Source organism: Terrapene carolina, unplaced genomic scaffold (genome assembly GCF_002925995.2).
Source record: "Terrapene carolina triunguis isolate 2854851 unplaced genomic scaffold, T_m_triunguis-2.0 Scaffold131, whole genome shotgun sequence".
NCBI lineage: Eukaryota > Metazoa > Chordata > Testudines > Emydidae > Terrapene > Terrapene triunguis.
In genome coordinates, this window is record NW_020664482.1 from 20,140,948 (window position 1) to 20,154,396 (window position 13,449).

The window sequence follows — 13,449 nt, forward strand, 5'->3', positions numbered from 1 at the left end:
AGGAAACAGACATTTCAAGCTGTCATGGTGGTGGCCTCTGCTCTCACACTGACATGACACAATTCATAGATTTGATTTGATTCAGAAAGAAGATACTTTTATTAAATTATCTACTGATGAGAAAAAAAAACAAATAGGGCTGCCACACTTTGCAGAGCAATAATTGCAGAGCAATGGACAAGCAAGGATTAAGTCTTCGCTGTCAGCTGGAGTATGACTTCACCCTGAACAAGAGGATCAAGTCACACTGCACTCCAGGGGATGATCCTATAGTTTTTACTCTGGCAAGTTTGACTTCAAACAGGAATTCTGTCCCAGTAGGAATTTCAGAACCTAGTCCTTAGCAGGAACCACAAGCATATTAGCTCCCCAGACAATGCACTGGGAAGAGCAGCCCATGCATCTCACTTCATTTTGGCTACACTGGAGAAGCTGCTTGCAGTCATAGTTTGGCTTTGCAACAGTGGACTCCCAATGGGCACAAAGCAAGGGCAGGGAATTTCTGGGAATTTAATGCTATTGCTACAAGGTTAACCCCACTCAGACGTTCAGCCTCATCTCTACTGCATACCAATAGTGTGCAATAATTTCTAGAGGCTGACATACCTTATTACGTATGTAAGCAATTTACTAAACTATAAGAGAGAGGCTTACTTTACAGTTAGATGCAGGAAGAGAATTTTGCCTTTATCTGGCATAAGGCTGCTCCAATGTTTGGCTTTCTTACCCTCATCTGTTTTGGCCAAAGCACCAAATATCAGTGTCTAGCTTCAACGTATGGATCATGAGAGAGGAGAATTTTGCCCTAATTTTTCAAATAAACATCTCTCCCGTAGAAGAATTTGGTCCCTTAATTATTGATTAAGAGTACGCCTACAATCAGAAAAGATGTTGAGGTTAGACTACTGTTTGCTAACCCCCACCCTTTCCCCCTAAATCTAGATAAACTAAGTTTGTGTATCTTTACTATGGCACTCCCCATCTACCCTGCAGAGAACACTAGCTACCTCTGATGATACAGAAAGCTAAAACCTTCTTAAAGAAGTGGATCATAATTTCATGGTGCTGTTATATTCTAGCACAGTGGCTCTCAAACTTTTTTTTACTGGTGACCCCTTTCACATAGCAAGCCTCTGAGTGCGACCCCCCTTATAAATTAAAAACACTTAATATATTTAACACCATTAAAAATGCTGGAGGCAAAGCGGAGTTTGGGGTGGAGGTTGACAGCTTGCGACCCCCCATGTAATAACCTCACGACCCCCAGAGGGGTTCCGACCCCCCCGTTTGAGAACCCCTGTTCTAGCACATAAGAACCCATGTGCTTTGAGAGTTTTCAGAAAGTGGATTATCGCTCAATGGGAGATCTTTACAGGTAAGGAGAGTATTGGGGCATGCAATTCTGAGACAATTCTGGACTTATCTGTAATTGGTCTCCTAGGAGTTAGAAAAGTATTACTATTTAGAATTAATCTGCAGACAACACAGAGTGCCTTATTGTTTGATATCAGTATGTGTAGTCAATTACTTATGAACCCTGACATGCATCTGTTTACTGTTTCAGAGCTGGTGTTGAGACAGCACTGCTTGTACTATTACAGGTCAGTTATATCCTCTTTTTTAAATTAACCCCCCTTCCACCCGTTCATAGCAAAGCCCCAAAATTGAGAATAAGCTAAAAAAACCCTCAGCTAACGTAGAGACGTCATGCGCGCACACACACACACACCCATACACACACACACACCCATAAGACACCCCCCATCCCGGCAGGACATACATACACCCGCCCCCACAGGACATGAAGGGATTTGCAATGCAAAGTCCTCTTCGCCTCTTCTCCTTGGAGATTTATGGTCAGACTGTGATGCTCTTACTCTGCCAATGGTCCCTTTGACTTCAATGGAATAAAAAAATTCCCAGTGTGAAATCCCACTGAAGTCGATGGGACTATTAGAAGAACAAGGGCATCACAGTCTGGCCCATATCAAGGCACTGATATCAAGTACAAGCCTGTTCAACAAGCATCTATCCAGGTGACACAATCTCCCCAGGCTCTGATATGTGCCCAGTCTTGCTGTGTCGCCTGCTTCCTGGCATACACATCACAAAATAAGAAATCAGTTTAGCAAATTTGCTTCGTATGTTAGACTATGTGAATCGAACAACAGTAAATAAGGTCACAGAAAAGCATGCATATCTTTTGAGGACGGGGGAAAAAAAGACACACATCTTGCTTGGGTTAAGTTGTAAGTGCTACAAAATATCGTTTAGTTCTCCAGATATTACAGGGACTGAAATTTACAAAAGATCAGAACACAAGACCTTAGCTTATACAGGCAATGCTGTAGCAAAAGGGGCATATTGAGCCCTCAATCCATATGTCAAACTCCCACCAATGCGAACGTCAACAGGACCTGTAGGCATGGACTGGGGATAAGTCTATGCCTCAGTGTTTTGTCTTAAGGTTACAGAACTCTTCACTCACAGTGAGAATAAAGAAAGGCTACCATAGTATGTCCATCTGCTAAATTTTTGCTGTAACATTTCTAACGGTAGCTATTTTTTTTTAAAAAAGTTCATGGCTTGTAAAAAAAAAAAAAGTTTGTAGATGTATAATCACTTCACATCTAGGACCCAATTTCTCCATTTTTGGCCAACAATCTCTCTCTCTACTGACTGATCACCAATATAGAAACCCAGAAAAATCATCTGTGACTCAGATTTCCCATCAGATATTCAGGGCTCCCACTGGAGGTAGATCCACAGGGAACCTCATTTCTCTTGGTTAACAAGCAGCTTACTGGTTTCATAAACGTGGAGCTAGGGAAGCTCCCTGTCTCGTCAGCCCTATATTGTATTTGCCCCCCCTGCCCTGGTGATAACTAGCTTCTGTGCAGTGCTGAGTTTTGCCTTCATCCCATGCTGTGAATTCACTTCTGCTGTATTTATTTTTATTGCGCTTTCTCTCTGAGATCAAGATGTATTGAAGTCTTTGATTCTATGAACTAGATTCAATGCAACCCCAGTGTTCTCTATTTCTGCCGAACTTGCTCTCTTCTCTGCTGGCTCATAGGAAGGCAGAGGTCACCAAGGCCTTGCGGCCGATTTTGATTTGCAGCGATCCAGCTGGATAGCGGACACTACTCTTCCTACATCAAGCACAGAGCCGTTCACAGCACACAAATGTTCAGAGAATAAAAGCCACATATTGCATCAGTGACACTAAGGCCACGTCTACACTACCCGCCAGATCGGCGGGTAGTAATCGATCTATCGGGGATCGATTTATCGTGTCTCATCTAGACGCGATAAAATCGATCCCCGAATCGACACCCGTACTCCACCTCAGCAGGAGGAGTAAGCAGAGTCGACGGGGGAGCCGCGGCGGTCGACCTGCTGCCGTGAGGACGGCCAGGTAAGTCGAACCAAGATACTTCGACTTCAGCTACGCGAATAGCATAGCTGAAGTTGCATATCTTAGATCGATCCCCCCCCACCCTCCCAGTGTAGACCAGCCCTAAGAGAGAATGCTTCTCTCTCACAATGCAAATCACTTAGGACACCCAGCCAGCTCAACTGCTGGCCTCTGCACAATCCCCGCCCCTCCCAAACCCAGCTCTCACTCTGGTCCACTGCAGGGCTCCTGCATGAGCACAGAGTGAAATACTGCAGCAGATCACTTTTTGTTTTTAAAAAAGGAGCCATGTGGCTTTTAAAAAATGTTCGGTCTTTTCCCACAGCTCCTGTAACACTGACATGTTGATTATTGTTGAGTAATACAGAACAGGCACGCGTGAGTTCATCTGCACGGCAGTGCATTACCCCTCTGCTCACACAGCACATGTTTTGACAGCCCTACAGGTACGCTAGGGGATTCAGAATTCTGAGCGAAAACTAACTCACATACTGCAACTTAGTTAAAAAAATAATACTAAAAGAGGAGTTAACCAACGGGAATGGCCTAGGCCAATGCTGACTTGTGTAAACATCAGGACTCAGCTCCGACTAACTGTTCCTCTTGGAGGATTCAATGCTAGTAATTTTGTTGCCTTGCAAATTTAGTATTTTAATGATTACAGCATCCTAAGACAGCCCCCATTAATTTCCCTTGCAATGGATGGCTTGGAAGCCTACTAATTTAGTTACTGGTCAAGAAATCTGAGATGAATGACAGATTGAGGCACTGGGAAATGGTACAGATTCCTGGCTTTCAGAGCAGTAAGCTTGAATGGATGGAGCTGGCCATCCATAGTAGCTGCGCAAAGCCAATCATTCTTTTTTTACTTCCTTTTCTGCCTTTCTGTTTTATCAGCCCCCTCTCTTTTTCCTGCAGTGACCCAAAGCCCTAAACCTTTGGTGGGGACCAGTAATACACTGAGTCACAGCAAGTGGTCAGAAGCATTCTTCCACTGCAATGCAGCATACTCCAAGAACAGATGGAAAGACAGGAGTGTTGAGACCAGTGAAACTCACATCTGAAGTAGCCAATGTGTTAACTTACCTTCACTGTCCTCAGCCAATTTGGGTAGAAGATTAGATAGTAAGGGGCTGTTCCCTTCTTGGTGTACATTAACATGGGACAGCAAGTATACATTAACATGAATAGCAGGAATTCAAGTCTGCTGGCAGACCATACTACCGAGATTAACTGATGGTCCATAAAAGCATGCTGACAGCTTCAAAGATAGATTCTTTGAAGGACAGGGAGAGACAGAGCACTCTCACAAAAGATACAAAGATTACCCCCACTGGAATTCTTTTGCCTTCACATGGGATCAAAAAACAGTCTGAGAATTTGTTAATTGCAGATTAAACTGAGGTGGCATGGAATGGAATCCCACTCCAAGGCATCATCCAAGCAGCACTGACACCGCTGTGTGATGGGATGGATCTGAAACTAAAATCAAAAGGGTTAACAAGCTCCACGTACAGCCTGTTTTAAAGGCATTTAATTAACTGTAAACCATTGCTGTGACAAACAGAAAATTTGGGGGAAAACGGAGTTAGAGTTCTAGTGAGAATTCTCTTTAGAAAAGTGCTGGTGAAAGACACAACTTTCAAATCAAAACATCCTGAAAAACGGCTCCGCTAGCTCATGCTTGGAACTAGGACAACTCTCTTCTTTATGTATTTGGTGCCGCTCATCTGCAATCTGGGAGGGTCCTGCTCCTTTTAGAAAAGGGCCTGTACTCAGTCAAGCGAGAAGATGCTGGTGGTGATAACGCGTGTGTGTGTGTGTGTGTCTGGGTGTGGATGGCTGCATGGGGAAAGGCTTTATACGTGCGCCTCAGTGGCAGGACAGCCTGGAAGAAGCTCACCGTTCATGACAGTCTCGGAAACCAACATCTTGTCTTTGCCAGAATCCATCTGCTGCTTCTTGAGCATTCTTTGATGGACCAGAGGAACAACAGACAGGACCACACCCCCAATAATTGGGGGAACTCCAGCTAAGTAAAAGGCTAGGTAGTAATTCCCAAAATAATTATGGAGGTATCCTGAAAAACAGAAGGACACTGGTTGTTGCTTCAGTATGATGGCTAATCTAAGCTTCCTAAATCAAAAGAGGAGACAACTTAGTTTCTCTCCAACTCCATCATAAATTAGACTTGGAGGGATTTGATATTTAAAGCATGGAATAATATCGATGTTTAGTTCCACAGAGTGGGATCTTCCCCACTGGTACGTAAACAATTGTATCAGAATGGCATTTTCACATTAAGAAATTTAAGAATCAGAATCTCAAATGCTAATTGTTATTTAAATCAGAGCTGAAGGTAGAATCTCAGATTCACCCCAAAAATAAAGTCAAGGTATTTAATAATCAGACATTTCAGATAAATTTCTTAAATACTTGATTGCCAAACAAATATGACAAGCAAAGAGGGTAACGGCAATCTATAAGTGCAATTGGTTCGTTCTTAACTTCCTTCCTTTGTAATATTTGGTTTGCTGATGCATGTTTTAGTTAATTTTTTGGTTAGGGAAGAAATGAACAGCTACTGACATGTACCAATTATAAATGAATCCCTCCAAACCCAGTCATAACTCTGCATTTCTATTAGTTCAGTGAGTTCTGAGATGGCCAGGCTTCTGAGATTGATGAATTTACTGCCATCATCATTCTAGGGCTGTTGGAAACTCACTAGGAAGGGGCTGCTGGGAATTTTCCGACATAGGAATTGTATAAATGAAAGACACCTAATCCTGTGTCTGATAGACCCAGTTCAGGATGCTTCTGATGAATAGTGCTATAAGGCTTATAATTCTGCAACAGCCAGAGTTTCTTCCTGAAAACAGCTGGTGATCAGTTTGTGCCCAGTTGTCTACGGATTGACAACCTTCATTAATTTTTTAGCTTAGCTAGTGCAACTGCAGATGCTCTTCTTGTCCTGCAGAGGGTTTACACACACATTCAATTTTAAGAACGTTGAGACTACTCCCATGCTTAAATATGTGTCCAAGTCTTTCTAGGATCAGGGCCCAAGCGTATATCTTTAGATTTGACTCAATTTAGGGCCTTATCCTTTGCTGATCAGGCAAAACTCCAACCCTAAATATCATATGAGAGCAGTTCATAAGTGGCACCTATATAACTTTAAGTCCAGCTCTCTGCCAGATTACTGGAATGTTCACTAACTCTGGGCACTTTTGTTATTAATTGTGCTCAAAAATTTGACTAAATTGCCTTGAAAATGAATCATCCTCTGCTCATTTTTTCAATTATTCAGCTGCCAGAAGGGAAAACTGCTGGCAATCAAATAATGGAAAAAAGAGCTAATTGTAGACATATTTCAGCCAAAGTCAAAGTGGATACAGGATCAAATAAATGTAAGAAACTGCATCACACAATATGAGAACAGATGAAGGTGACAATCCTACTCCTCTAACAACACATCACCCCTCCAATAATTTAATGCAAAAAACTTAAGACAGAATTCTAACTAAATCCTAGGGCCCTACGTTCTGATGGTTACTGACCTGCTATTGGTGGGCCAGCTGTCATTGGAATGGCCATAAGTCCCAGGAGATAGCCAATGGCTTGAGAAGCTTGCATGGGTCCAACCAGTTCAAAGGCTATGGGGGCCATGATGGTTATAAAGAATCCATCACAAAGTCCGAGGAAGAGGCAGACGACAATGACCCCCTCAAACGCTTGGCACTGAGGGATCATCATGCACATGAGGCCCAGAAGCATAAAGGAGGCAACCTGAAGAGACAAAGTATAGACATCACTAAGATAACTGTGACAGATGACAAAATCATGCCTTCCTAATGCAAGTCCAAGGGCAGCAGGGACATCAGAGGCAGAATATTATTCCCCATAGTTCCAGTCTGTAGTTTCCTTGGTGACTTGAGAGCATTTCCTTTTAAGAGAAGAGAGCTTGTTGGAGAAATTATGCAAATAATTTAGGAACCCACTGCCAGCTCCCTAGCCTTCTGGCTACAAGTGTCTGGACTGACCTTGCCAAGTACTACATCCAATAAGCAACCTGTCTCGCTTCCAGACCCCACACACTCTCTGGAATGGCCACACCTTCTTGACTGCCCCAGATATTTGCTTCCAACTGAATTGCTCAATTGCTTGCCACTCTCCTAACCTTGACATGTTGCTTCCAGGCATCCCACCTGCCCTGTGCCTTGGAACACTCACTATTTATCCAACAGGGCCAGATTTCCAAAGGCATTTAGGCACTTAACAAATGCAGGTAGGCACCTCACAGCATTTGCAAAAGCACCTAAGCAGATTCAGCACCTAACTTCATTGAAATCTACGCAAGTTGCCTGACTCAGGTAGACGCTTTTGAAAATGCCAGGAGGAGTCTAAATACCTTAGAAAATCTGGCCCTAGGCTCTGACTTTGCCTCCCCTGTGCCACATGCTTGAGGTAACATGGCCCAGAAACCTAAAGAGAACACTTAACTACAGAGAATGAAGAGTTTGTGGAAATAATGAAAAGGAAGAAAACTTGCAGGAGAAGAAAAGCCCAGCATATTAGCAAACCTATTAAGTGTTAATAAAGTTACACAATACAAAGGCCTTCATTAAGGTGACTTTAAAAGGGTGCAATTACTGCGTATTGTATTTGGTTACCTTTTTACAGGCTGTAGGATCTTTGCCACAGCTGCAAGAATAAATATTTAGACCTCCTGGTTCTTGGAACTGCATGCAAGCCTCTAGTCTTGGTAAAGCTATCTAGATTGAAAGATAACACTAGTATTTCCTTTCCCGCCTAAACTATAGAAAGAAAAGGCAGGAATGATACTCAGGGTTTTAGCTTTCGGAGAAAGAAAATCTAACAGAAATGAGGCAAAACACCTATACCAGGGCAATAAGGAACAAAGGTGTTTTAGCCCCACACTGCAGATCTACCTGACATTACACGTGAGGCTAGATTCGCAAAGGAATGTAGATGGTGCTACACTCAGCATTGACTTGCCTAACTTTTAGATGCCCAGAAAATCACTGGGATTCACAAAGCCTGAGTTAGGCTCCTAGGAATGGGATTCTCAAAAGCCAGTAAGCTAGGTGGCTTTCCGCCTAAGCGAGCCAATGGGAGGTGCCAAGGCAAAGGATGTATCCTAAGCCCCGCCCCCTCAGGGAGTTAGTGCCTAAATTCAGACTACAGGGAGGCACCTCCCTCTACTTGGGATTCTCAGCTGCAAATCTTCTTTTGGTGTTTTTGCCTACACTGTTTTTGCAAGAAACTGGGGGGGGGAGCAGGAGGCCCCCCCCCATAACTTTCAGCCCATTGGCTAGGGCACTTACCTGAGAGATGGAAGATCCCTGTTCGAAGTCCTTCCTTCCCTTAGACAGAGGGGTGACTTGAACCAGGATTTCCCACGTCCCAGGTGAGTATTTTAACTACTGGGCATAGAAGTTCAGAGGGAGGTCCTTCTCCTCTTCCCCCATTTCCCCAGCAGTTTTGTGAAAGCTTGCCTATAGGGGCCCGATCTGGTAGGTGGGCTCTGCGCACGTGCATCGGATTGGGCTCTGCAGGCGAAGTAGGTGGAGGAATGCCTCTCTCCCAAGTCTGTGCATTGCTCTGGGACTTAGGGCTGCAACACGCATATGCAGAGGCAGAAATGTAAGTGCTCAGGGCACTTTTACTGCAAAATTTGAGATGCTAAGTGAGTTTAGGTGCCTACAGCGTTCAGCGGCACCTGAGTGTGGGTTTTGTCAATCCCATTTGGGCCTGTTTCTGGGATTTAGGCACTTAACTCCTTTTGTGACTCTAGCCCATGCTGCTTAGAAGGGCTCAATTCTGCCCTAGTATAAGTGGGAGCAATTCCTTTGAAGCCAGGGGAGTTGCTCCTCTTATACCAGGGCTGAATCTGACACTGAAAGAGAGAGGAGAATATAGTTTTGTGTAGGGCCTCTCGTACTCTAGTTATCCCAATGAAACAGCTAGATACCGTGAAGGCAAACCTAGCAGCAGCTCACAGTCAGTCACGGGGCTTGCCTACACGGTGCAGTAATGCACACTATTGGGTGTGATTTCTAAAGCGCACGAACGTGTTGTGCACTAATTGGGTCTATGGAGACCCTGCTGACAGTACCACTTTAAAGAGCAGTAAGGACCTTAAGTGAGCACCAGCAGGGGCTACACAGACCAATTAGTGCTCAACATGTTAGTGTGCTTTAGAAATCACACCCCTGTTGTGCACATTGCCACATAGCGTAGACAAGTGCTTCACTATCAGAACCAGGGTGGTGTTTTTTTTTTTTTTTTAAATTATGATAAGGAATACAGAACAGGACACCAGTGTTACCCCCTACTGTCAACCCAATGATGCCATGGGATCCTCTCCAAGGAAAAACAGAGCGACTACACCCAAACCTTGAGAAAGGCCTTTTAAGAAGCCTTGAGAAGAGCTATCTGATGGATCAGTCACTTGATTTCAATGGTGTGCTCACAAAATCCAGAGAGGAAGGCAGTGTGTCTAGTGGCCAGGGAAAGATGCTAGGAGTCAGGACTGCCTGAGTTCTAGTCCTATATTATTTCTCTACCTCTCAAGGGGTTGGGAGGGTTAATTGTTTGTAAATCACTCTGAGATCCCTGGATGAAAGGTGCTAAGTGCAGAGTACTGATATTTGTATGGACAAATCATCCCATGGTAGTAAAACTGTCATTCTTAGCATGCACTTTTGCGAGGATTAGGCATAGCATACCTGCAAGAAAATCTTTTTCAGTCCAGGAATGCAGTCACCAATCCGGCCAGAAACCAAGCGCCCAAGCCCTGATGTGGCTCCAAGGCAAACCAAGAGAATCCATTCCTTTTCGTTTTCCTTAAACTCCTCCTCCACATACTTTATCTAGGGTTCAGGGAGGAAAAGAAGGACATTAATACTCAATAAACGTATTAATTACACACACCAAAAATGGACTTGCTGGGACTGTCAAACATTAAAACAGGAATCTCTAAGAGGAATGTCTATTTCTGGGTACTAATTATAACCATGTATAAAATTCTCCTCAAGGGATTAATTGGTATTAGAGAACGGCTGCATAATGCTAGATCCACTGTAGAGCACCAAACATAATGGCAGCCCTTACGTAACAGGCTACCACCATCGCCCACATTATTGGTAATGTCCAGTCACTGCACTGACCTATTTCCCTCACCGCTTATTATGGCTTCAATTCCACGAAGGCAACAGCACGGCCCTAAGTTATGCATTACGTGGTGACTCTTACATTTCCTAGGCGGTTCTCTGCTTGAGCCAGATGGGTCAGTTTGGTAACCTATTCTCATAAACTGCAGCAAGTGCTCTAACCTAGGCACTCAAGGGGTTAAAGTCCCTCAGCCTCCCGACTCCGAAGTCTACTTCAGTGGCATGTGGTAATTGTCGTACCTGCCAGGACTTACTACACAGATGAAGTCCATGGGGAGGCTCAGCCAATCAGAATGCTCTATTAGTGACACACCCCCAAAGCTGGCTCCTGCCTCTTGCTATTTCTGTTCAAAGAGAAGCTTTGCACCGCACTCCACCCTCTTGTCGTCAAGACTCTCCGCAGCTCCATCCATTCCTGTTTTCCTCTCAACCTGTGTCCTCCTTCACCTCTCACCTCCCTGCTCTCAGCGTGGCCCATCCCCTCTCACGTTTGAAAAATCATCCCACTTCACATGTGCCAAGCGTCCTCCCACTCCTCCGTAAAGACCCATTTCTTGCCTGAAGCCTCCCTGTGCTGACCTTCTCACCCATAATGCCTCCCCATAGCTCCCTAGGCCTGAGCTCCTGCTCCATTTTGAGCCATCTATTGGGAGTTCCCTACGGTGGAGTGGAAGCTCTTTGGAGCAGGGGCCATGTATCGTCAGAGGCTTTGTGAAGCACTACATGCAATTACAGCACTTTAATCAATGGGATTTTTTAGCTGGAAACATGCTTGGGTGTGACTGTTCATAGCTCAGGGGGCTCTGGAGCCATCTGTCTGAGCTGTGGAATGGTCCTTCAGCCTGGCACCCACCACCTTAGAATCTCTAGGAAGGAGCCATATCCTTAGTCTCTCCCCTCACCTCCTTGCATCTCTCCCACATTGTGGTGATTCTCCCTCTTGCTGAGTACTGGAGATAAGGCTCCTACTGAAGCCCATCAACAGCACTCAGAGCACAGCCAAGATGTGGGGTGGGGCAAGGGCCTACACTTGAGGATGAGACCTGCTGCAAAAAGACAGAGATACAAATAATTCCCCCCTCCCGCCCCCCATGCGGTCACCTCTATCTCCCCTAGAATGTTCTCACCAGATGCACGTAAGGTACAAAGTATCCCAGGACGGCTGTCGCAATCCCAAAAGCCCAAATTCGGTACGTCTGTCTCCGGAAAACCCTCATGTTGAAATACTTCCGCATCTGAGACCCGCACTGCTGTTTCATGTTCCGGCTGGCCAGTTTATCTTGCCTATCCTGGTGAGAGTCACAAGAAGGTGGCAAGATGGGCCGGAAAGTCAGAGACAAGAGAATCTGGATGAACATAAAGATGCTGAGAACTTGGAAAGTATGAGCTAGCCCGATGGTGCTCCCGATTGTTTTCAAAAAGAAGGGAAGGGACATTGAGAAGAGGCAGCTCCCTCCGGCCACGATGCCGTTCGCCAAGCCTAGACGGCGTTTGAAGTAGTGGCCGAGGATGACCAGGGAGGGCTGGAAAGCAAAGGAACTGCCGCATCCAAAGAGGATTCCATAGGTGAAATAGCGGACTTCAAGGGACCTATTGGCAAAAAACAACAACACCTTGGTTAAAATTGCAAAGGGTAACAGATATTGCTGTGTATTATTTATCTTCCAATAGAGCCTAGAGTCTCTAGTCAAGGTCAGGTCCTATTTTGTGCTGGGCACTGTACAGATACATAGGAACAGACAGTTGCTGCCCTGAAGAGTTTATAACCTAGATAGACAAAGCAAGGTTTATCTCCATTTTACAGATGGCCCATTACATCTCATGGGCAGGGGCGGCTCCAGGCACCAGCGCAGCAAGCGCGTACCTGGGGCGGCAAGCCGCGGGGGGCAGGCTGCTGGTCGCCGTGAGGGCGGCAGTCAGGCTGCCTTCGGTGGCATGCCTGCGGGAGGTCTGCCGGTCCCGCGGTTTCGGCGGCGGGTATGCCGAAGGTGCGGGACCGGCGGACCTCCCGCAGGCATGCCACTGAATCCGTGTTACCAGAGGACCTCTCGCAGGCATGCCGCCGAAGGCTGCCTGACTGCCATGCTTGGGGTGGCAAAATACATAGAGCCGCCCCTGCTCATGGGAGATGAAGTCTGGCTTTGGAGGAGAATGGTCCCATGAAGCAACTGAACTTCAACTCCCACGAGGCACTATGGCAGCATATCTGAATTGGAATATTGTGATTTTCAGGCATCTGGTTTTTTGATTAAAAAATTTCCACGGAAAGAAGAAACTTTTTGCAAAAAATTTAAATTTAGCCAAAGATTCAGTTCTCCATAAAAAGACCCAGTTCCAACTGAAAATTTTCAACCAGTCCCAATTTAAAAACAGGAGGCCCTGACTGCTAATGGTTAAAAGAACCTCTGGCTTCAAGAGAACATGAGCATTGCTGCCCAAATTCCAGTTCTGTGCTCTAAAATCCTCTGGTAATTTCAACTCAATATTGTTTTCTTCAATTCTACCCTGAAGTTTTATTGTGAGCTATTAAGCAGCTGCTGTAACCCACTCCAGAGGTGGCTGCATGTTAGTAGGGAGTGAAATGATTGCCCTATAGACCATGTGTCAAGTCCTTTGGGATGAAAGTTTATTAAATTTTTTAGATCTCCAATTGCTAGTAATAAAGCAGGTGAGGAGATTCCTGCTCAGAAGAAACAGAGCAACGGGAAATCAGAAAATATTTACAAGTATATCATTAATTCCATTACAAATCCGTCTCCTCAGCTAGTGCAGCAAGATGTAATTGCTACACTAACAACAAGGAGTCTGGTGGCACCTTAAAGACTAACAGAT

At 44.9% G+C, this 13,449-nt stretch overlaps 1 protein-coding gene across 1 annotated transcript in view; it reads right to left on the reverse strand.

The window, feature by feature from the left end:
* Positions 1 to 3,490: 3,490 nt before the first annotated feature.
* Positions 3,491 to 13,449, reverse strand: part of SLC16A2 (solute carrier family 16 member 2) — a 109,023-nt gene continuing 99,064 nt past the window's right edge. The window contains exons 3-7 of the mRNA XM_026652973.1: positions 11,745 to 12,207; positions 10,174 to 10,317; positions 6,982 to 7,210; positions 5,322 to 5,498; positions 3,491 to 4,900 (exon numbers count right to left, since the gene is read on the reverse strand). Coding sequence (XP_026508758.1) covers positions 4,854 to 4,900; positions 5,322 to 5,498; positions 6,982 to 7,210; positions 10,174 to 10,317; positions 11,745 to 12,207 — 1,060 coding nt within the window. The 3' untranslated portion in view covers positions 3,491 to 4,853. The remainder of the gene's footprint in view (positions 4,901 to 5,321; positions 5,499 to 6,981; positions 7,211 to 10,173; positions 10,318 to 11,744; positions 12,208 to 13,449) is intronic.